At 39.7% G+C, this 25,460-nt stretch overlaps 1 protein-coding gene across 1 annotated transcript in view; it reads right to left on the bottom strand.

The window, feature by feature from the left end:
• The window catches only part of CRAMP1L (Crm, cramped-like (Drosophila)), a 44,537-nt gene extending 19,397 nt beyond the window's left edge, over window positions 1-25,140 (bottom strand). Inside the window, exons 1-6 of the mRNA XM_010005047.1 lie at window positions 24,798-25,140; window positions 16,089-16,282; window positions 13,966-14,119; window positions 10,386-10,469; window positions 8,169-8,217; window positions 446-531 (exon numbers count right to left, since the gene is read on the bottom strand). Coding sequence (XP_010003349.1) covers window positions 446-531; window positions 8,169-8,217; window positions 10,386-10,469; window positions 13,966-14,119; window positions 16,089-16,282; window positions 24,798-25,140 — 910 coding nt within the window. The remainder of the gene's footprint in view (window positions 1-445; window positions 532-8,168; window positions 8,218-10,385; window positions 10,470-13,965; window positions 14,120-16,088; window positions 16,283-24,797) is intronic.
• Window positions 25,141-25,460: the final 320 nt, after the last annotated feature.

Genomic DNA, 25,460 nt, shown 5'->3' with positions numbered 1-25,460 from the left:
TTGCAGGGAGTGGGGGAGAGAAGGAAAAAAAGTAATTAAAAAGATCACACAAAGCTTAACTGGAGAGGGTTTAAAAGAAGTCTAAACTGCTCAGCGCTAAAACAATATACTACTGCTTATTCACTTGCCCAAGGGACTAAACTGCATATAGTGACAGCACAACTGGTAAAGCAGTAGTGATCTCGTCTGGTGTACCTAATTTCCTTTTCAACTTAGCTAGTGACAGTCCAAGACTTAAGAGAGCTGGGCTGGTCCTAAAGTTATTTAGATTATACAAGCAAACACGGTAAGTAACACAGTAGGGACATACCTGTGCCCAACACAAATGTGCAATAGCACAAATTCCCCTGGCCAGTGATCTGCACACAGAACAGCCCTACTCTCTTGCTCAGATTCTTCCAACCATCTGCTAAAACCCTTCCATGTTCCAACATCTCTTTCTTACCATCTGGATCACAGAGTTTCTTCAGAGCCCTGCACATTGGAGCTTTGATACGGAGGTTTCTGCCTTTGTAACGAACAGTCGTTGCCCTGAATACATTGAGAGAGAAGTGTTTACTGGCACCATTAGCACAAGTCTGTGAATACATACACAGCAGGGACACAGACTCAAATACAATCTTGGACTAGAGGAATGCACAGAGAAATGTAGGCATTTGCAGTGCAGATTCACAAGTGCACTCAATTTCTGTCACCTTACCTTTCATTATAGAAATGTTCCTCTTGCAACCTTCATCTTCTAGACTTACATGAATCACTAGGATGTTCACTTACAGAGGGACTGTTACTTTATAAAGCAGATCAGATGTATGTTACTTTTTGTTGGAGAGTACCCTCAAGAAGCAGCTTCTTCATAAAAGACGAGTGGTTTTGCTTTAGTCTCCTCTTTATACTCCTAATTTGTCATTACAGGAAGAAAAAGCCTAAAGTTTTTGAAGAATCTTCCATTTTGGAATATCAACACCACATCTGTTGCAAAAATGAGGTCTAACAGCTTGTGCAGGAATATGAACAAAGTAACTTCTACAGCATGATTTCACTGGCCTTTAGCTTCAATACCACATTAACAACTATAAAGATCCCTAAAAGCAAGAGGCCATTTTTGTGTTCACACAGTGGAACTATTTGATTTCTTCACTAAGTCAACCTTGTTTTCTTCACAGACTTGAAAAGCAGGAATTGAGACCAACACAGTTCCTGATGGCAGTGGTTACTACCTAATACTTCAAGCAATAAAGATCAGCTACCATCCAAACAACAGGAACGGACAAGTAAAATGAAATAAAATATGTTGTATATTCCTACAGCAGGATCTCAATTTTTCCTATGCAGTAAGGAAGACAACATCAGACAGAAAGAGCAGCTGTTCACACTGCTAAGAGGGAAAACTGCAAAGGGGAAGCAGAACTGACCAAACCTGAGAAGATAAAGTGAAGGGGGTAAGCAGCTCAAAAGTTTCAGTTGCTCAGCTTTGAGCAACAGATTCAGAGTAAACTAGGGCTGGAAGGGCAGATTTCCTCAGTCTGCACTGAGATACCACAAGCCAGAGGGATTTTGCTCCTCCTCACTCTTTCTAACGAGCTCTGAAACAGTAGTGATGGTTCAACTACCAAGAAGAGCCAAAGGCTCTCAAGTGTTGAGGAGAAACTACCAAAAGTGCTACTAAAGAAAAAAAAATAGACCACTTGGGTACTTGCCCAGTTTTAAATAGAGCTTTGTATTTCCACATCTGCAACAGCAGACAACACTACAGCTGCTGTACCCAAAGCATTGTTCTTACCTTTCTTATTTCAACTTCACCCTAGCTTGCACTGTTGAAAACTTGAACTGTCTGAAGACAGCTGGTCCCACTAAGTACAACAGTCAACATCTCTCACTGGAAAGACTCTCTCTCACACTTGTGGATATCTAGTCAATGCCATAAGGTAACAATGAAAGGTAAAACCTCCTCCTGGTCATTGCAATGGACACCTTTTCCTTAAGGCATGAGGCTCAATATCCTCCTGTCATTATATTAAAGTGTTGATATGATTTTATCAGAAAATCAGCATTTTTTGGACAATAAATCTCCTGAAAATAAGTTTTACAGGTAGCACCCTCTTTTAAGTTTTTTTAATGTGTAAATAAACCATGTTTCAATACAAGTGAGAGTAAGTTCAGTATGAATTAACCCAAGCTCATCTAACAATGACTGCAAGATACAGAGACAGGAAACTCAACTACAAATTCTGCTGCTCTCAAATTCAGCTGGTCAACTGTTTGGACAGCTTCTCTCTTGGGTCTGACTCTTCAGGTGGAGAATCTCCACTTTGTTTCACAAGTTCAAGCATTGCTATCAGCCAGCAGCAGAAGTGGCAGCCTAGTGTATAAGTGCCTGCTACCAAACTAGAAGGATTTGGCAGAACCTGGAGAATTTGCAGTAAATAAAAAAAACTCTAGACACATACTACATTTATTTGTCCAGTGCTTGTTCTTACTTCCTCCAAGAACAGTAACTTAAAAAAACAGCTGAGGACTGCAAGTCTTGAACTTCTACTGTAGCTTCAAGAAATCACTCCTCCTGTCACATCACTTTAAAGTAACAGATTCTCAGGATTCACCACAAATACCTTGTGCCCTGAACTACAGGAATTTAATGAAAGCCTCACTTACTCTATTACCACTAATGCTGTTCATCTCAATAAGTAATATTATAAAGCTGATGTTGAGATGTGCACGCATGCACCCAACCCCTAGAGAATACAAAGTCTGGGAATGTCATGGAAGAGCTGTAGAGAAATAATGCTGCTGCATGAACATGCCAAAATTACTGTCTTTCTTGTTAATTACAGCAATCAGACCCACTGTAATTATTTCCTTGCTTAATGAAGGCATACCTAGATGTTCCCTCCAGTTCTAGTGGAAAACACAGTTTCGTAATAGCATCCAAAAAAATCCATTAAAGCCAGTGAAAACAAACCCAGTAGTACAAATGCACTTTGAGACAATGCAGCATGTGGAATTGCAAATTTACACTACTTTAGGACAGCAAATTCTCTGACTACATGTGCAAGCTAAGACTCTCCTCATTTGGCTTCAGCTAATACAACACCTTTTTATGAAATGTGCCCTTGAAGTAGCTGCGTACAAGTGAAGTGTCAGAAATAGCATGATTATTATTATTGTTATACCTTAGGCAGTGTAAGGGTATAAGTGAGGAGGGGTTGTGGGGAGAAACTATTTCCTCTTTGATTAATTGCTCTGACTACATAAAATACACAAGCTTTGTGGAAATTATTCTATCACTTGGTATGAAGGTGACTGAAAAAATGGCTTGAATGCTCAAAAGGCTGTTTGATCCACCTAAAAAACCTGAGCTAATGTGATCAAGAAAAAGAAGGAAGAAGAAAAGCACTGCTATTCATTTTTCGTATTTTATCTTTCTCTTGAATACCCTAATTAGTTGGCCATAAAGAATTTACTATGGAGTCAGGCTTTCTGGCACTTGCTCCTGATCAATTTCTCCACCACCTGCTCAACTGCACCTGGGGTTTCAGACACCAACTATCTGTTCCCGCCACAAAGCAGCATCATAAGCTTCTGGTTTCATTTGTATCTGGGCTTAAAAACAAGAGAGGGGGGGAAAAAATCCCACCCCACCAAAACCTAAGATAAAAGCCCAGAAAGAATTGTGAGGAAATCTAGTACATCATGGAAAAAGATATTTAAAAAAACCACACCACAAACGTAGGAGGAAAGTCATACTGGAGGAAAGAAAACAAATACAAAACTGATGACAGCCCTAAAAGAGAAGCAGGAACTTCTGCATCCTCCAAGCACTGAGAATGGCAAAGTACACCCTTCAGTAAAGGAAGTAACAGAACACACAAAAAATTGAGAAGATGATGTTAAAACTTTCACATGAAAGTTTTCACCCTGGCATGTCAGCACTCTTCCGTGCCTGGAACAATAAATACTTTTCATTGTTCCCTAAAATACATTTTAGAAGTAGCATCTCAGCTCTCTAGACTCAGGTGTTCTCTTTGGAGAGTTAGGAGTAATTCCACTAATTCCCTTTTCCATAAAGTATGATGAGTTACAAGCAATCTAGAGAGTCTGGTAAGAAGATCTTCTTCAAACTAAAACGAAATGATACACATTTAGGGACTGTAGTTTCCTAACTGAAATGCATGGCTGAGAGGCTGGAAAAAGAACAGTTCTACTAATTTAAAAGAAATGCACAGTAAAAAGGAGACAGGCTGCAACAGAACTACTCCTAGATTAAAAATACTTCCTTCTTTGTCTTCTCTTCCCAAGATTGTGGATGTTTCCATGTGTAGAAAATAGTAAAACTTAATTTTTAAGTTATTCTTCTGATTACTGGTATAACTTGACAAGAGCACATTCTGCCTACTTAACAAAATGTATTTTGTTTATGAGCTTTTTCAGGATGAATTGCTACTTTATTATCAAGATTTTTAGGGAATTACAAATTCTCCCTCAGCATGTAAAGAACAGCTTTTACAAGGAAATCAAAGGCAAAGAATAATCACTGCATCTTCACACAGAGCACACCCAGGAACTTAACCAGACAGATCAATCAATAGCTGTTCAAAGTTTCTGTCTTACTTATGATATTAAGAGCTTCTCAAGTAGGGGTGAAAAACACACTTGCTAAACAGACATAGAACACTGTCCTTTAACCATTGCATATTTAGAGTATTTCTTTAATCATATTATTTTGTGGGGTTTTTTTCGACACATCCACAAATCCTGCAGATTTACAAAGACATCCAGAAAACGTGTATTTCCTCAAATGTAGCTTTTTACTCAATGTAAAGATCGTTGCAAAATATAAGTAAATTAAAACTTTTCGCACACAAAAATAAAACAAAACTAAAAACCTTTGGTTTAAGTTTATTTAACTGGATTTCTGATTGGTTCTGATACACCGCTATAAATCATTGTTTCTTGTCATTGCTGTAATTAAAAACTAGCACCAAGGGATTGGGCAGAAAGTGACTCAAATCCCCTGCAATTTCTAAGGCTATGCAGCCATTCAGCAAGATCTGGACAGGCTGGAGAGCTGGGCAAAGAGGAACCTAACGAGACTCAACCACAGCAAGTGCAGAGTCCTGCACCTGGGAAGGAACAACAAAATGCACTAGTACAGGCTAGGAGGTGATCTGCTAGAGAGCAGGTCCGTGGATAAGGACCTTGGAGTCCTAGTAGACAACAAGTGGGATAACAATGTGCCCCGGTGGCCAAGAAGGCCAATGGTATCTTGGGATGAATCAGGAGGAGTGTGTCCAGCAGATCAAGGGAGGTTCTCCTCCCCCTCTGCGCAGCCCTGGTGAGACCTCACTTGGAATACTGTGTCCAGTTCTAGGCTCCCCAGTTCAAGAAGGACAGAGGTCTACTTGAGAGAGTCCAAGAGAGGCTACGAGGATGATGAAGGGACTGGAACACGTACCTGATGAGGAAAGGCTGAGAGATCTGGGGCTTTTAGTCTAGAAAGGAGAAGGCTGAGGGGAGATCCAGTTAATGTCTATATACATCAAGAAGAAGAACCTCTTGTCACTTGTGCCCTGTGATAGGACGAGGGGCAATGGACTCAAACTGGAGCACAGGAAGTTTCACCTCAACATGAGGAAGAACTTCTTTCCTGTGAGGGTGACAGAGCCCTGGGACAGGCTGCCCAGAGAGATGGTGGAGTCTCCTTCTCTGGAAACTTTCAAGACCTGTCTGGATGTATTTCTGAGTGACCTGCCCTAGTTTTGGTCCTACTCTGGCAGGGGGATTGCACTCAAGGGTCTTCAGAGGTCACTTCCAACCCTGACCATTTTGATTCTAAGGGAGATTTATTGCATAGTTCTTCTGCTCTGTGATTCTGAAAACTTCTTTAAGCAGTTTGTGTGGGCCAGTGCTGATATAAGTATGCTGAAATACTCAAACCAGTCACAGAAGTTGACACAAGAGTTCTTATCTTCCCCTTGCATTCATAAATATCTAAACTTTGATTTATTTTCTGAAAGACCTCTGACTCATTCATGGTCTAGGCTGATTTTACACGTTACTGATACTCTGGAGACAAGTACAGAGATGGACAGCGGTGAATGGCTTCAACTTCCATGACCAAACAGGGACATTTCACACCAAGACTTTGCCATTACTTGAAATAACCAGTCAATTTAGTTTGTGACCTGGTTTATAAGCTCACCCAGGATGATTTTAAATATGGTTTTCTTACGAGCACCTCACAAAGTGATTTTTTTTCCACTCTCCGTGTAATTATTAGAGAAAATCAGAGATGATTTGTAACGGCAAAACAAGCACTGAATTGTAACATGTAACTCCAGGGTCTAGAGTGGTCCTGCGAACAAATTGACAGGTAGCTCCTCACAGTCTTACACCCTCTTCACCTCTCTCACCAATTAAATGAGGCTAGTATTTACCTACTTCAGCAGAAGATGACCATAATAATGCATGTTCACATTCCCCATTTTTTATCACTTTGGATTTGCTTTCACCATAGTGACAAGCCTTACAAAGCACATTGCAGTCAGAGGAGTATCATACTTGGAAGAAAAATGTTAGGAACTGAAAAAAAAGAACTGCTGAAGAATACAGACAAGTTCTAGAATAGAAAGGGGATCACAGAATTGTAATATCACTGAGAAAGATGGAAAATTTAATGTAATGGGGAATATGTAATGTGTTTGCTTGTGTGAGGTACCAGGCTGCCTTTGGATGTGCAGGGGATTTATTCAGATGGTATAGGCATCCAGGTGGCAATGAGGACAAAACTCTGAACATTGTTTCCCTGCAAGTTTTCTCCTCTTTGACTGCCAAGGTTTACCCACCTAATGGTATCAGGAGAGGCAGGAAAAAAAGGGAAGTAAAGATGTGTCTTCCAACTGGTAGACAAAAGGCCTGTGCAAGAGAATGATTTCTGAACTGCAACAGAGTACAACAGAGTGAACAAAATGACTGACAATATTCTGAACTCTGGAGATATCCAGGACACTGGGTAAAAAAGGCTCATCCCAGGCCCATTTTAACTAATAACTCCATTTCAGTGAAGTAATTTAAGAGTCATTTTGTTATATGAAAAACCTTACCACTAACATTTTTTTAACTGTACACAACCAAACAGCAATTTCTCTTCTCATTTCAAAACTCTCAGTTTACAAAATAACAAACAAGTGATTTCATAAATAACCACATTCAAGACCTGCAACACAAGAGTGCACTGTACAAAATGCATCTCCCAGGTGATAAAGGTTATTAAAGGAACCCATTTGGAAACTCAAGTTTATGAACAACAGAAAGGCAAAACTGGAAGTACCAATTTTACGTAAGGTAAAGTAAAAAAGTCAATGGCTGCTGAGTGGGCAAACTCTTTGTTCTGTTTACAGCAATGCTTACTTTATCAGTAATTTGTCTGCTACAATGAAGCACCCTAAAAGTACAAATGCCACAAGTAAAAAGGGATCTGCAATGGACAGAAAATATTACTAATTTCAGATCACTTTTAAAGACATGGTTAGGACAAACCAATACCTGCTACACCTTGAAACAGTTTTCGTGATCACACTCCTTAAAACTACCCCTTGAATGAGATTTCACTGTAAAATTCTAAAAGCAGGACTCCTTCAGAATTTTATTTATGTACAAAGTTAAGGTATTTCTAACAGAACAGCAACTTCTAAACCCTTCTGTATTCTGAAAGTATATTGTCAAGACTGAACCCTCAAATCCCATTATTTTTTCTTGAAATGAAAGAGAACACTCATTCTGCAAGTCCAGCAGACACAGCAACGACTGTAGGGCTGAGGCCTATGGTGTCCCGGAAGAGTGGTTTCAGGTCTGAAATTCAGGACATAAGAGCACTGTTTGGAGATGAACTATATCCCTAAAGTGAATCAACACAATTATAATGCTGTAACTTCTGGAAAGAATTCTCATTTCACTTTCAATTTTTAAACTTAACTGTAATTTCTTACTAGTAACAATTAAAGGATTCATTGAAAAGGGGAAAAAAAAAATCCTACCAAACAAAGAATGGAAAATGTCAAACTGCAGCTCTAAAAAAGCAAAAAATGCCTCTAGTCTCTGGATGACCAGTTCAACAATCAAGCTGCTCAACAACCCAGTTCTAAGACTTTTAGGAATAAATTCTTACTTACCCAGCCTGAATGAGCTCATTGAGTTTAGCTGCATTCTTATCATCCATACCTTTACATGAAATGGGATAACAGTGAATTAGAATTCAAAGTTAAGAAGTCATGACCTTTTTTGTGTCCTGTTAGTTTTTCAAAGCTCTTACATTTTATTCCCACATAGGATTAATGTGCATAAATGTCCTATAATACCCTTTCTGAAAAGTTTCTATTTTCATAACGTGCAAGCTTTACACAATCCTTGTCAAGAAAATTACATTTTATTCATGGATTAAACGACACCAGTTTAGGTGTTACAGTTACATTGGGTTCCTGGGTGTTAATCTGACCCCGTGGTATTAAAAAGACAAGTTTCCTCATCTTCCTGCTCAATCTCTGTTGCTGAGGCAGCACAGCATAAAGAAAGAGCCTCAAGCACTCATAGGGCTGAATGTCACAAAAAAAATGTAGGTAAAAATAATAAAATGCACATATAACTCAGACTTTTATTCTATTCATTATACACCACATTTTAAAATTCAAATGATATTAACTTGATTTATATTTCCTATGATAGTTAGGCCCAGATCTAGTTGCTGAAAAATTAAGCCTCCCTCTAACAATGCTGAAAGTATTCCTGATGGGCTTCTGTGTCTCCACAACTCTAGGTAAGTCATTTTCACCTCTGGGAACATAGGACTGGGTGAATATCAAAAGACAAGGGCAAAAAAATTAAAAAGATAGTGAAAGTAACAACTTTCACCAGCTGCAGAGCAGACCTCTTATAAACTGGGTGTAAAGGTTTGCAGCTAAAGTCTCTGGTTTTGAAGACTAGAATTTTCCAAGTGACAGTGAGTAAAATATGTAACCAGGTACCAAGGTTATAAAAAGACAGAAGCACAAGAGGATATACACATTGCCATGGTGACTGTGTGGAACTTTATTCCCAGTCATAGCAAGGAGAGTCTGTTGACACTTTTAAGACAAAATGTGGATATAGAGAAAAACACTAATACTGATTTCTACTGACAAATGCAATCTGCCCTGCTTTTGCATCTTCATTGTCATGAAACAGTTAAAAATTGCTTCTCCAGGATGAATTAAGACACTGAACATCTTTGAACAAATAGAATAAAGTCATTATGAGCATTCACAACAGTCCTGTTCAGGACACATTACAGTATCAATCCCAGCTGAGGAAATAATACATCAAATCAAGAATCTGCCAAAATAACACAATTCTGTTAGGAATTGTACATGTTCAGCCTGGAGAAGAGAAGGTTCCAGGGAGACCTTACAGCACCTTCCAGTGCCTGAAGGGGCTACAGGAAAGCTGGTGAAGGGCTTTGGACTAGGGGCAATAGATTAAAAATGGAAGAGGGGAGATTTAAGTTAGACATTAGGAGGAAATTATTTGCTGTGAGGGTGGCGAGACACTGGCCCAGGTTGCCCAGAGAGGCAGGTGGTAGAAGCTCCACCCTGGAAACATTCAACACCAGGTTGGATGGGACTCTGAGCAACCTCATCTGGTTTAAAATGTCCCTGTTCACTGCAGAGGCTTGGGCCAGAAGACCTTTAAAAGCCCCTTCCAATCCAAACGGTTCAGTGATTCTACGAACATGATACTAAGATCAGAGATCTTGTTAATGCAACTAATGAACTTCCAGAAAAGGGAGGAGCATTGGTATGGCAGGTACTCATCTGCCTATGCTCATCCTTAAGGATAAAACAAGCCTCTAGGATTGACAAGGTCCAAATGCATCTTGGTTAGTCAGTAAAGTTATTTCTGATGATTTGTAATGCAGTCAGTAAAGATCTAGGGACTGACTTACAGAAAGGAACCATCCGATATTTTGATTGCATAGGCAGAAACAAATGGGGGTGCAATTTATATAATTTACACACTTAATTGCTTAGTTTTCAAGAATAATAAATTAGACAGCTAAACTAAGTTGTCTGTACATTGACCTGTTACGTGTAGGTGTTAAACGCACTGCATTCCACAGGTAGCAAAAGCTAAAACAATCTGTCCAAGAAAAAAGGGACTAATGCAACAAACTCAAGAGGTTTTTAAGAATAAAAATACATATAATGAAAAAATAATACCACAGATTGCTGTAACAAACCACAATGAAAAAAATTCTGAATAACTCCAAAGTGAAACTCTACTAGACGCTGCAAACTTCAAGTGCAGATACTTCTGGTTTTAGCATATAAAAATAATTTTAAGTCATTCATACTCACATCCCCCAATTTTTTTCCTTAGCTCCCCATAGCAGATTAAGCCATAAAGCTCCAGGGAGGATTTTTTCAGCCCTTGAGAAAACACTGAAAAGCAGAAAAGGTGTAAGTGAGATGCAAATTGCAGATACTGATACACAGCTACATTGCAGATACTCATTTCAGCACTGAAAATGAGATTATTTGTATTTTCAATTATAAGACAAACATTTTATCCAAGGAAGACCAGGTTCTGTTTCAAGAAAAACCTTTGGGAGACAGGTCCACCAGATTCTTTTTGGTGACTTAAATAAATGGAAAAGGTTTTTTAGATAACATAAGAAACAACACAGCTTCCACAGAACTTAAAACACATATGCAAGAGTTTGATACGCAAAATAAAGATAATTCATAACGAAGTTAACTCTAGCATGCCCCCAAGAATATGTATCTAGAACTTGTCTTACAGGGTAATTAGGAAATAGGTCTGAATTTTCCAAAAGACAAATAATGTCTTCTGTGCACACAAATGCACCTTGGAGATTTAATGCAAACTCTAGATTCCAAATTTTTATATGAAGAATTGCAGACATTTTATTCAACTTTAAAAGGGTTTTTCCTCTGTTCTCATCAACACATACACTGTGGACATTATTATTGCTAATAGATACACGTATGACATCAAGGAAACACATTCTGGTGGTTTACAAATCAGATTAAATTATTTATTCTCATCTATTAATAAGAGATTCAGTTCCTGCAGACTCATTTAATATAAAAATCTAGGCACACATATTTCCACCAGTACTAAAGCTAATCAAACTACAGTACAAATTCTTAAATTACCACAGCCAGTACAGATACAGAACTTTTAAGTTATCCAGAGAACATATGAAGTTCCCCCATGACTTTACTTTAAAACAACTCATCCATACTGTGTTGCCTGTAACACTTTTTTTTTTTTTTAAAAATGGCTTACTTCAATCTTTAAATGCTGCATTGCTTCGGAAAAGGAACTACAAAATACACATCTAAAACTCCTGTCATAAGGTGCAAGTCCTACTTTAGATAACCTAACCTCAGGAACACACACAACAATTTCGTGAAGAGACTATATTGCACGCTATCTTTGCATGCCTTCCTCTTTTTTGTAGTCATACCCATTTCTCATTAGCTACTTACTTTCAACTTGGGAGGCTCTGGCCACAAATCATGTAAATGAATTGACTATCCAAACTTTTGCTGATGTTAAACACAGCTGTTTCAAGACAAAAAAACTCAACAACCATGAAGCTCCCATGATTTATGCAACTTAGAAGACAGCATCAGAAGGATAGGAAAGCCCTAGAGACTTCACCAACAAGCTAACAGGAGAACTGACCCTTCATACCTTAAAAAAAAGTCAAAAGAACTGGGTCTTAGTAAAACATGTTGACTCTGAAATAAACTTCTTTAACCCACTGTTCAGAACAGACTACCTGCAAATGGACTTGAATTCTCCCTCCCTGTAACTGAATACTATGCATTTGATAAAAAACAGTTATTATTATTACAAGCCACCACTGGCAGTTCTTATGGCTTCCCAATCTCCTTTTCATTAAACAAGATGGGAAGGAGGGGAAAGAATAGGAAGAAAGCAACATGGCACTGGGAATCCTGAGTTACTGACCCAGTGATACAATTTCAGGCTAACTCAAAGTGTGAGCAAATACTTTATAGAATGAGAGTGGTTTGGGTTGGAAAGGACCTTTAAACGTCATGTAGTCCAACCCCCTGCAGTGGACATCTTCAACTATATCAGGTTGCTCAGAGCCCCATCCAACCCAGCCTTGAATGTTTCCAGGGATGAAGCATCCATCACCTCTCTGGGCATTCTGGGCCAGTGTTTCACCACCCTCATTCTTCCTTGTATCTAATCTAAATCTTCCCTCCTTCAGTTTAAAACCACCACCCCTTGTCCTGTCAGTACAGGCCCTGTTAAGAACCTTGCTCCCATCTTTCTCATAAGCTCCCTTTAAGTATTGAAAGGCCACTAGGCGGCCTCCCTGGAGCCTTCTCTTCTCCAGGCTGAACAATCCCAACAGTCTTAGTCTGTCTCCAGAGCAGAGCTGCTGCAGCACTTGGGTCATCTTCATGGCCTTCCCTGGACTCACTCCAACATCTCCATGTCCTTCCTGTGTTGGGGTACCCCAGAACTGGAAGCAGCACTGAAAGGGGAGGTCTCACCAGAGTTGAGTAAAGAGGGACAATCCATTCCCTCGACCTGCTGGTCACACTGCTGGTGATGCAGCCCAGGACATGATTGCTATTCTGGGCCAACAGTGCACATTGCTGGCTTATGCCCAACTTTTCATCCACCAGCACCCCCACACCCTTGTCCTCAGGGCGGCTCTCATTCCCTTCATCCCCCAGCCTGAACTGATACCAGGGACTATCCTGACCCAGGTGGAGAACCTCCTTTCTACCCTTTGTAAAAATGCGTGCAATGTTTCTTTTTTTCCCACTCACCAGGGACTTCACGTGACTGCCACAACTTTCAAACACCTTGGAGAGTGGCCTGACAACCACAATTCCCTCAGGACCCTGGGATGCACTTCATCAGGTCCCATAGACTTAAATATATTCAGGTTCCACAGGTGGTCATAAACCTGATCTCTTACAATGGGAAGGACTTTGTTGCCTTGTACCTGCCTTCCAGCCCATCCACTGGAGAGGTGTGGGAAGAGAGGTTGCCACTGAACACTAAGGCGAAAAAAGTTGTTGAGTACCTCAGTCTTCTCATCCATTGCTACCAGTTCACCAGTCTTGCTCATGAGGGTGGCAATGCTTTCTTTGATCTTCCTTTTCTGGTTGACAAATCTGCGGAAGCTCTTCTTGTTACTCTTTGCATCCCTTGCCATGTTCAGCTCCATTTGTGCCTTGGTCTTCCTGCCCTCATCCCTGCCCAACCAAGCACCATCCCTATCTTCCTCCTAGGATGGTCATTGGTCTCTCTGCCAGTGCATTTCCTTCTTGCTCTTTAACTAGGCCAGCAGGCTTCAACTCAGCCATGCTCGTCTCTTGCCTTCCTTGACTGATATCTTACACCTGGGGATCAAGAACTTCTTGTACTCTTTGGAAACCATTCTTAAGAGATCTGCCAGCTCTGCTCTACTGCCTTTTACCATTTAAACTTCTATCAGACTATTTAGTTATTTCTGCCTTCCCCCCAGAAGTGCAAAGTAGCGCTGGAGGCAATTTGCTCAATGAAGTCCTGGCTTGACTAACATTTAGGTAGCTGTCCTCACAGGTGTGTTCCTGAGAAGAAAAAAACATTCCCTTGAACCTGGGTCTTCCCCAGCATTAATAGTGGTATCAGCATTTACTGTGATGTGAATTGATATAAAAGCAGCAACACCAATACCAGTTTTTGAGATGTATTTTTCAAAAAACATGAACCTTAGTATGGCCACACTAATAAGAATAGGTTGTTCCCAGACATCCTATTCAGTATTTGTTTTCTCATCTTCACTACTCCTACCCTCTGTGGTGGCATTAAAAGGCAGAACCCCAATCCTCACGAGCCTGTCAGCTCTACACTAAGCCCACTTCACTGCATACTAACCATTATCAAAGTCAATGTACTTTGAGATCTTGTGCCAGGTGCGGTAGTAGAAATGGCGAACCTGTTCCTTGTTCTTCACCATGCTTGCTGGTTTGCCTTTCTTCTTGTACTTCAGGGCAATGTTGTTCTGGATAGCTTCAAAGTCCTTCCCATGCTGAAGAATAAACAAAACAAATCCAAATACTCAAACATGTATCTTGCCATAAGACAACTCAAACAACAATAACAACCTTCCAGTACCTGAAAGGGGCCTGTAAGAAGGCTGAGGGAGGGCTTCTCACAAGAGCATGTAACAACAGGACAAGGATTTTAAGCTAGAAAAAGGTAGATTGAAATTGGGTATTAGGAAACAGCTATTTAATATGAAGGTGATGGATTGCTGGAACAGGTTGCCTAGAGAGGTGGTGGAGGCCCCATCCCTGGAGACATTCAAAGTCAGGTTTAATGGAGCTTTAAGCAACCTTGTCTAGTGGGTGATGTCCCCGCTTACTGTAGGGGGGGCTGGACCTTTAGAGGTCCCCTTCCAACCCAAGACATTCTGTGATTCTATGACTTTGGGGCTCCTTGTAGGAAATCAGATTTCAGTGGTCAGAAACAAAATTCTTGGGTATCAGAACTCAAAAACAAAAGAATGACCCTGGATCCCTTTTTTTATATAAAATTTTATAGATGCCAAATAAATTTCTTTCCAATTTCTTGAACTGTTTCATAAGAAATCTGTAAGTTGCTAGCAAACTTCTAAAAAAACCTTTACTCATGTGTTAAATAGCAGAATTTAAAATACTGACTTTTTCGTTTAGTTTACTTTCCTCTGCATTTGTCCCCCTCTCTCCTACCTTCACTACTTACTAGGGTGAATGAAAAGCACATTATATTTAACAGCTTCACTTTCATATACAGTAAATTCCACATTCCAGTTATTAGGAGTACAAAATTTAAGCTTCAAATAATGAAGGAAAATATTACATTTAAAAAAAAAAAAAAACGAATTAAACTTTCTTACAGAAAACACATTTGTACCCTGTAGGTCATTTAAGTAGTTTATTCTCAGGGTAAAAATAAAAACGAGACACCTGGGTCTCCCCTTCAAACTAGCCAATTCCTGTAAAATCTTTGGGAGTTCAAAAGAGAAGAATTTTATTTTATATACGTTACAATTGAATTCCTGCTACCACAAGACTTCTTAGCATTCAAAAAAGGTTGGAACTGATTTAAAGACAAAGTGTGAAAACCTCTTTTGAAAGGTAGCATCCCAGCATGAATGGAAGTGGGGGAACAGAGTCCCAAATCCACCTTACAGCAAACTTTTTAATTTCTTCCTCCGTATTCAAGAAATTCCAAAAAATTTTATTTGGGTGATTAGGGGACTTAAAAATCACATAATACCCAGGAATACTGTTGTAAGTCAAAAGAAGGCAGTGTTAAGTGCTCATTCTGTCCATGAAATATGAATGAAAACACACCTATCTCTACACAAGTATTTCTAAATAGATGTACACATGTAAAGAAAACACCGCACCACTTACTCTCTTTTCACCTTTAGTATGTACTTCCATAATGGAAGTGCTCTTAAAATAACTATGGGAACAGGACAACCAGAAATTCATTGTATACACTGGATGAGATAGAAGATAAAATTGTCTAAACGTTCTTTGTCTCTCAGTCCTGGAACTGAACTGGCTCAAACCTTGTCATGCCCAAAGACTACACAAAGTGCCTACAACTCTTCTTAGAATACAACACCTTTTTTTGCTTGCTCATATTACAGCGTTTTTTGCTTTTGAAAGGCAAGATGGGGACATGACTTCTATATTTCACATTAGAAACAGAATCATTAGTGAGAAATACTCTAAATTATTATAAACACTGACTAAAATAACTCATCAGTATTTCCTATGTATTTCAAAGAAAAGCTTGACATTTTTGAAATGCAGCTGTGATTGACAGCTGGTTTATAGAACTGCAGACACATTTGCAAAGACAAACAAAAGCATTTCTGCACATACACACTTTGTCTACATATGCATTTTGTTCCTGCAAATCTCAAATGAATCAACCCTGCTTTAGGAACATCCAGATACTAAAGGAAGCCATCCAAGCTTGGAATTTTCTTCTACATGTACCTCATACAATCCCTCGAAGAAAGTGTTCTTGTCTTCTGTGCTCCACGACTCCCACTGCCGTCTGACCTTCTTCCCTTCTTCCTTCTCTCCAGCTGAGGAGCTCAAGTTCCTTGCTGCCGACTTGGAACTCCCAGCAGGATTGTTGGCAGGAATTCCTGATGTACCACCAGATGCAGTCCCACCATTATCTGATGCTGAAAAAAAAACATGACCAGAGTGAATATTAAACCAACAGGCAGATTCCAGGATAGAGGAGATTAAGGAACTCAGAAATTCCTCCTTCTTCAGCACTCCCATCTATAGCAGATTTTTTCCAATATTCTTTCACCTGAAATAAAATATGCAAATAACAAGGGGGTTTTAAGAAATAAAATTTCAAAGAGCAAAAAACAAGGGGAAGGTCTCAATGGCTTGATTTTGTATTTCCAGGGATTAGACACATTAGCAGGAATATGCCAAAGCAACCTCTAAAAGACAATACAGCCTCTGATGCTGCTACACTGGTGTGCTCTGCAACTGCCCCTTTGTAGCTGAAGGGAACTCCTGAGCAATGCTGAACATGGATGTGACCAATAAAGCAAATGAATGACCATGAGAAAAACACAGAATCACAGAAGGGTCAGGGTTAGAAGGGACCTCTGGAGATCACAGAGTCCAACTCTCCTGCCAGAGTAGGGCTATCACAGAATCTAGAGCAGATCACTCAGAAAGGCATCCAGATGGGTCTTGAAGGTTTCCAGGGAAGGAGATTCCACAATCTATCTGGGCAGCCTGTACTAGAGCTCTGTCACCCTCACAGTAAAGAAATTTCTCTCATGTTGAGGTGGAACTTCCTGTGTCCTAGTTTGCGTCCACGGCCCCATATCTTATCACAGGGCAGGTAATTTCATATCCTTGTCTTTGGTCTTGATCCTACTGCCTCCAAAATAATGGTGGTAACAAAATGACTGAAAGATGTCTACTTGAGTTCCTCACAGGACAATAGTTCAGTGTTCTCAAGTATCTGACCTGCAGCACCATCTCCAACACCCAGCTCATCTAGAATTCAATGTATCCTAAGGATGCTAAGTCCAAGACAACTTCTCAAATCAACAGCTTCTCTATTTCCTAAAGCCTTCATCAGGCATGGACAAAATAATTGAAAGTTAAGTAACTGTATTCTGGTATTGTAAGAGTAAACCCTTTAAAAAATGAAACCATTAGAAAAACCTGAGCAATTTAATTGATGGCTGAGAAGCAACAGTAATTTTAAGACATAGAATTGCTTCTTTACAACTGTGAGATTGGGATACCAAAATTTGCATGGTAAAGAAATACAGATATTAATATTCAATATTTGGTCAAGAAAGGGGTGTTCAGTCCTCAATTTCAATCTACAAAGCCCCGTTGCTACTAGCTCCCAATGGAAAAGATGTTTCTTATCAAAACATAGGTACAGGATTCTATTCCAGAGTTACTATTCTGACCACAGACCTCTAAAGTTCTGAAGAACCATTTAGAAGAACCACGGACGCAAGGCTTTGTTTACTTGTTGGGTTTGGTTTTTGATGTTCACTGTACAACACTGTACTGTTCACTGTACACTGTTTACTCAAATAAGTGAAAACCTAAAGCCAGTTGCCTTAAGCTCAGATCCTTTCAAGGATTTTCTGAAGATTGTACAGTACACTTGGTACATATGAAGCTCTCATGTTTAATAAAAGCGCAAGAAGTAAAAATATCAGAGGACTTTAGGTTCTAGTAAGACTATGAAGCTCAGTATCAGTTCTATTGAGGATGTGCTAGGGACTCAACTGATACAACTCCTACTAAGGGTACACAGCTCAGAAGTGCTCTTCTGTTCCTTTATATGTGTTCACTATTCTACAAGACAAACTGTAGTCCTGGGAATTTAATAACAGCCTTTCTTGTTTGACACACAAATAAATTACTAACCAGAAAATTCTTTAGAGTATCATAGATGAAGATCTAAAAATTCTAATACCCTGTCACCTCTACCAAGATCCTCCCATTTCATTCTTTGGGGAATAAAAGAGTTTGCTCTATCATTATCATCCCTTTGCATTAATTTTCTCACTGCTGTGAACAGCAATATTTATCACTGGGTTATCACAATCCACTCTAGAGTTTACTGGATGGAATGGAAGGCAATGAAATACAGTGTATTCTAAAACATGGTATTATAAACATATTCAGGATAAAAGGCAAAAGTAAAAATAGTCATACATCATTAAGTCACACCCCATAAATTCATTTTTTTTTAATCTGACTGTATGAGATTCTTGTAACATGCAAAACAGCTAGCAAATTCTCCTCCCCTCACTACTGATAAATGATGATGATCATTCATTTCCAACAACAGATTATTTAAAACTTAAGCAATACATTACACCAAAAAGGTCCATTGAGGCCAGCCATACCATTACTGCAGGAGAGAGAAAGGGGGCTTCCTCTAACAGTCTGCTTAGGTACTTGTTCTAGGTAAAATCATGTAAAAAAGGTGATGACTCCAGATGAGACAAAGACTAGATGATCACTCTCACTCTGCTTATCCTGCATCAACCGATCACAGGACTGGACATCCACACAGTTAACAGCTACAATTCCTTCCCTACAGCCCAGGACACAGCAGAGCACCAGCACCTGCATCCGAGGTACAGAGCAGCAAGTGTGGTCGTTTAAGTTCTCAGCATTCTCACTCAGCTTTTAACCCACAGCTCACAAAGACATCAGGTTTCTGCACCTGGTTTTTGAACTACAACGACCAACAAAATCACAGGTCAGAACCACCATCATCTCAGAAACTTGTTTTATCCTGTGTTCCCTATCCATCTATATGCCTATAACTAGAACTCCATGAATCTGTGACTGGCACAACAACAATTCAAACTACATTTTCTGTAGAAAAAGCTGTCTTCTTTGTAGTTCTAAGCAAAACACAAACATTTGCAAAAATGCACATAAACAGATTTAAAGACTGGTATGAAAGCCACAAGCAATGGAACATTGCATCTATCACATAAAAGAGTCCCTGATAGTACAGGTGTTTGCTCCAGAACATTCCTTTCTTCTCTCTTGCACAAGGTCATCTTCAAAAGTGGTTTCAATAAAGATTGCCATTACAGAGACCATACCAGAAAACAGAATCACCCTGGTTGGAAAAAACCTTCAAGCTCATCCACTCCAACCATTAACCCAACACTGACAAGTCTTTAACTAAACCTTATCCCTAAATACTATGTCTATATGACTCTTAAATACCTCCAGGGAGGGTGACTCCACCACTGCCCTGGGCAGCCTGTTCCAAAGCCTGATAACCCTTTCAGTGAAGCAATTCACCAAAAAACACCGCAGAGTGACTATTTTACTCTCACAAACCCGCATTAGTGCTCAGCAGTCTCATGAATTGTACATCAGAACATCTGCTGCCAACAGAGCTGGGTATGGGGCTGTGATACTGTCCTGGTTTGAGCCAGGATGAAGCATTAACAGCCTTAGCTGGAAGGCTCTGTGACTAGTTAAAAGAAAACTTACTGAAGGAAAAAAAAAAATAATCAGTAAAAGGAAAATTGGCTTCATCCTGGCTCAAATCAGGACAGATACATATTTTCCAGACAGCTTCAAACACATTTGTGTGTTCCCATAGCAGAGCATTCCTCAATGAGTGTTTACTCCCCAATTTTAATGAAAAAGCAACTGAAGAAAACCATCCAAACTTCATTTCTGATTGCTTGGTAAACGACCCTCATTTCTAGTCACATATCATAGAATCTCACACTAGGATCTTAAAGATCACCTAGTCCCAACCCCCTGCCATGGGCAGGGACACCTCTCACTAGCCCAGGTAGCTCCAAGCCCCATCCAACCTAGCTTTGAATACTTCCAGGGATGGAGCACATCTTTCTAAAGGTAGACACTACATCATATACTGCAGTGAAGAAATGAACCAAGTGATCTTATAGAAGTTATCTTACAGTGTGTGCTTTAAGATTTAAGTGACACCATTTGTTGGGACCACCCAGCAAAGCTGCAGGCTGGATCCATTTGCTTTCATCCCCAGGAATTGTAGCTGAGAAGAGAACACAGATCAGTGAGGGACAGAGACAGACACATTCCCTGCAAGTCAATGCTTCACTTTGAGTACTAACATTTATAACTGGAAAAAAAGTTTCTACCTTGGATGTCTCCACAGTAAACAGCAGGGACTCCAAAGAAGGGTCAGTCTAGGCCAGATTGTGCCATATTGCATGGTTACACCTTACAGCATCTGAAGTTTTAAACTAAACAGGTTATAGACTAGTCCAGCTTCTTCTATCTCTTGTTATGTAGAAAATTTACATGACAAAGATGTAGCTGAATGTGTTTAAACATATACAGTTTCAATCAACAGGAGTCTACAAACAAAACTCTACTGAAGGCTTGCTTTTCTACAGAGAGTATATATTTAATAATCTATCAAATGCAGCATTATCTGAGCTAACCAAACAGCTGTAAGAAAGTTAAGATGCTTTATTCTAAATTTAGTTACACCCCCACCTCCAATAAACAATTATTATCTTGCTCTTCCATTAGAAAACTCCCATAAAGCTGAATACGAAGTTCCATCTTAAACAGGTGGCTGTGCAGCCTTGCAGGCAGGCTTTTTTTGAAGTTTAGTACCTTCTGCACAGGGCACATGAAATAAATCCTCCTCTTGTGGGATGAGATACTGTGGAGTTCTGGTCCTGAGCCACTTCCAAAGGAAGGGAGAGAGAACTAGAGCAAATGGAAGGGTGAAGAATTGCTGAATGCATGCCAAGGTAGGATGGAAGGAGAAGTACCAAGTGTAAATTAGCTGGACATAATTAAAGAGAGTATCAGGACACGGGATCATGCCAGTAGTTTTTGAACAGTCAGTCATGCCCTAAAGAAATGGAGGAATGATATTTCAAATTAGGGTTATAAATACATTCTGCAGCATGCAAACTTGGGGAGAACCAAATATATAGATACTGTCCGTGGGAGAAATTAGTAGTTAATTCAATCCATGTGCTATGGGAGATGCAACTTCAGTGTGCTGAAACTAACTGGACATCTTTCTAGCAAGTTTTACACAATGCCAGAAGATGAAACATTTTAATTCAATTAATGTTTTCAGCTGAACAGTTCTTTTTTCAAGAAAGAACTACTTATTACTGCAAAACAAATCCAAATACTAGTTTGGGTCACTCTACATGTTTTATGAATAAATATAGACCAATGGCATGAAAGACTCCTTCAAGCTTCAGCTCATCATCATTAGACTTTGTTACTATTTCCTCCTGAATTTGCATTCAGCAAAGGGGTAAAAACATGAAAATGGGAGCACTCTGCTCTAGTTCCAACTAAATCTATAGCACATGAGGGCAACATATTCTGCATTTGCTTTTACCTGTATGGTCACAAACTACACATACATATTCTAACCACTCTCACTACATGCAAAAAAGCCCCAAAACACAACTTAAACCCTATGCTCAGCAACCACGTGGCATATTTGTATTTGAGAAGTAAACTCTCAGAAATCCCTCTTTTTCAGCAATGTTCTATTGGCTTGCTTTCTCTCTCTCAATGAACCTCTCTGCCTTTGAACTCTCAGAATAAACTGCCTCCACCCCACTATTCCTCCAAGCTTCTCCTCTGATTTCAGGCAAGTTACTTTAAGGCTTACTTTCAAGCATTCATACTTCAAAAGGCATTAGTTGAGGTGTAGACTGTGAACTTGAAAATATAGTAAAAACATGTGAGGAGGAACATGTGAAAATAAGCTAAGAATGGGGGGGAGGGGGGTACAGATTTAGATATTTGTACAGGAAATTTCATAAACCTCTCAGCAATTCAAACTGGAATGGCTGTTTGAAGTGGAATAGTTTTTAAACTTTATTTTATTATGCTACTTTCTATGTCATTTTGCCCTAAACTCAGAAGTGCAACTCAGTACACAAAAGGGAAGAAAGAGAATCCAAAGATACAATTAAAGATCACATCAGGGTAATCTAAAAATAAGTACTATGTTTATACACTCTACTAGGAAATATTTGAGAATTGTTATTAAGAATCTTCCCTGAACCATAGCAAGGCAAAGATGAAAATTCAGTAGCTTCTGAATGGACAAACTCTTCCTACAGTTTACAGTAAAGTTTACTTGATGAATAATTTAGCTGCTACAATGAAACACCCTAAAAGTACAAATGTCAAAAGGGATCTCCAACAGACAGGAAAAAAAAACTATTTTCAAAACTCTTTTAAAGACATGATCTGGACAAGCCAATGCTGGGTGAGTAACAATTTGAAAGAAGTGAAGTTTTTTGATTATACTCCTTAATAACAGCCTCTGAAAGAGTTTCCACTTTAGAATACTCAGGTTCTAAAAGCAGGACTACTTTAAAGGCATTTTAAGGGTTACACAGCATTATTGAAAGACAAAAACAAGCTTCTGGTTTCCCTGGACCAGATAAGTGGTCTAGACACTCTTGCTGGCCAATGGTAAAATCACCCTTCCAGCCAGGACCCTTGACATGCAAAAGGGAAAAGCTTCCACTTTTCAGAGCTGATCCACAGCACCTGCATTGGAGCTTTTTAATATTTTTAGACTTACAGACAGAGGAGAAAGTTAGTGCGAAAGCAAGTGCAAGGATTTAAGTATCTTTATTAGTATCTTCACCCTTCCATTAGATCCCCTATTGGAAGCTAGCTCTGTGAGACACTTTACCCAGAATGCAAAGCCCTATAAATTCTGATCACAAGACATTCCATCAGGGAGAATTCAGACATGCCAGGAAAACCTCTCAGTATGCATCCCTGAACATAAAGAAATTTAAATTTAAATTAGAAAGGATCTCACTCTGTGGCTCAGTTCTCCCAAGATCTGACAGTTATAAACTCAACCATATCAGAGCAATCCATTTTAGTGCATTCACATCAAAACTAGACAGGCAGAGCTGTGGCTGGTCTTACAGTGCACAAAGCCAAAGCAGAACCACAACTCTAACATCGACTGTCACCCCAATGATTTAAGAAGTTTCCCCAAACCTGATGACATAAGTCAGGTACAGTGGTTACAATCACCACCTATGACCAATTACTTTTGTTCTGCATATGATTTTATTAGGGTTATTCTGGAATCTAAGTTGCATTTCAACTGTGTCAACAGACCTGGCTGAAAATTGTTCCGCTGTTCTAAAACTGGAAATAAATCTTTATGTACAAATATGCAAACATGAATATACACGTGAATAAAGATAGATGTATTTTGTTCAGATGTTTACCCTTTCAAAGCAATGGAATAATTTAAAGTGCATTTATTTGACTTGTCAAACATGGGCAACATGTATTCCATAGAAACATCTCCTTGCATTTCATAGTATTTAGAACCTGTGAAATCATCATCTGTAGCTAAACACCCCTGGGTATTCCATCTGTTTATTTGGTTTAATGCAAGTGGGAAAAAATTACTTAGACCTTTCTGTTCTATCCTCCAACATCACACACAGGATTTCTTAACTTGAAAAGTTGAAGAGATTACAGAGGACCTACTAAGGTATTAAAAAATACTTTAGTCAATTATACAAACTGTCAAGCAACTGAGTTCAAGAATTTTTTTGTGATATGGCAATAATGTGATAAATATCACAATCTGCACTGCTTCATTACTGTAATGAAAAACTACCATAACTTGCTATATTTGATATCTGGTGTGTGTTGTCATGGACCAAAGAGTGAGGTAATCTCCAAGACGCATTTATGCTACTTGGAATGTTATTTAATTTTAGCAGAGCAAACTTTGTTACTCCAAATGCTGAAGAAATCTCCAAGCATCGCTCTTTCGCAAAAATCAGCAGTACTTTTGCACAAGGTATCCAAAGTTAGTCTCAAGTACAGCTGAACTACAGCACCATCCAGTAACAACTGCTGAGCAGGCACAACAGCACCAAGATATTCAGACATCCTTGCTGTCTTCTAGTTACTCAAGTAAGAAAACACTTTGAAACAAATAAAACTATTATATACAGTGTTAAACTGAAAAAACGTGTATTGCATGTACAGACATTCAGATGTATACAAAACAATCTTTATAAAAACTCAAATTACATGGAAATGCTCACACTGCTCTGAAAGAGTAATGCAGAATGCACAAAACCTTAGAAACAAACTCATCAATATTTGCACATCATAGCTGTTTACAAAACAGTTATTTGAGTAAAATGGTCAGATAAATAATTGAAGGAAATCACCAATGTCTTGTGTAATGTTTTTTTTCCTTTTTTAGCTAGCAGATAGTGAGTATTTTGTTATCATCCAAGAACATATTTCAGAGCTCAGCCACCTGATTACACAGCTAGCTAGAGTCTAATTTCCTAACCAAAATAAAGGAATTTCCTAAAACTCAAGGAAGATGAAATGCAGGAATTAAAGGTTTCTTTCAACAGTGGAGATTATTTCCTCCTCCACATACACACCCAAACCCTCCATTTTTGCAAGTGCAAAGAGGGCAGTGGGCTGCAGAGGAGCTGAAGCCTTGGGATACAAAGAAGATTCCAGCTACCAAGAGAAACAAGCCCCAAAACACCTTCCCCAAAACCAAACAAAAGATGGCACCTACAGGAGGTGAATGACAACACCCAAACCCACAGGTGCCTCCCCTCTCCACCCCTCATGCCCTCATGTTTTGAGAGTCCCAAAATCCAGTACCTTTGCCTTTTGCAGCAGTGCTGCTGCCAACTGAGGAGGATGCCTGGGAATCCTTCTTCAGCCTCTTGCTCTGAGGTCTGACGCTGGACCTGAGAAAATGATGCTGGTCATGGCTGTGGGAGGGCTGGAGGGAGGCCGGGGCCTGCGACAAGCTGGGGTTTGGTGGGGGGCTGCTATTAGTGTTGTTGTTAATAATCTTCTCTTCTTTCTTTGTGTTGCTGCTGCCCGGAGTTGCCTCTCCTCCTCCTCCTGCCCCTTCTTCCAGGGACTCCTCATCTCCTGCTCTCTTGCCCAGCTTTTTCACCCCTTCCTCCCCACTGCTCTCTCCCAGTTTCACTGTCATCCTGTTGAGGAGGAGAGAGAGAAAAGAGGGGAACACAAAGTCAGGCCAAAGAGACCCCCAGAGAGGGAGAGAAATCCCTGGGCTGAGAGGGGAGAAGTTTAGCTGCAGAAATTCCTCTCAACATGGCCGCCGTTGTTTGTTACTAAATCCCCGTGCGTTTGCTGTCCCGCCCCAACAACCTGTGCCGAGGGCGCGAGAAGGAAAGCCCCGCCGGAACCCCCCCAAACCGGCCCAAAAGGCAGCCGGGCTCCCCCGGCAGCCCTCCGACAGCCTCCCGAAGGGGTCCAGGGCGCCTTTGGCGAAGAAATCGCCCAGCCAAA

This window comes from Chaetura pelagica, unplaced genomic scaffold (assembly GCF_000747805.2).
Source record: "Chaetura pelagica isolate M959 unplaced genomic scaffold, ChaPel_1.0 scaffold309, whole genome shotgun sequence".
Classification (NCBI taxonomy): Eukaryota; Metazoa; Chordata; class Aves; order Apodiformes; family Apodidae; genus Chaetura; species Chaetura pelagica.
Note: the sequence above shows the minus strand (reverse complement) of the source record. Positions and strands in the feature narration are given on the sequence as shown.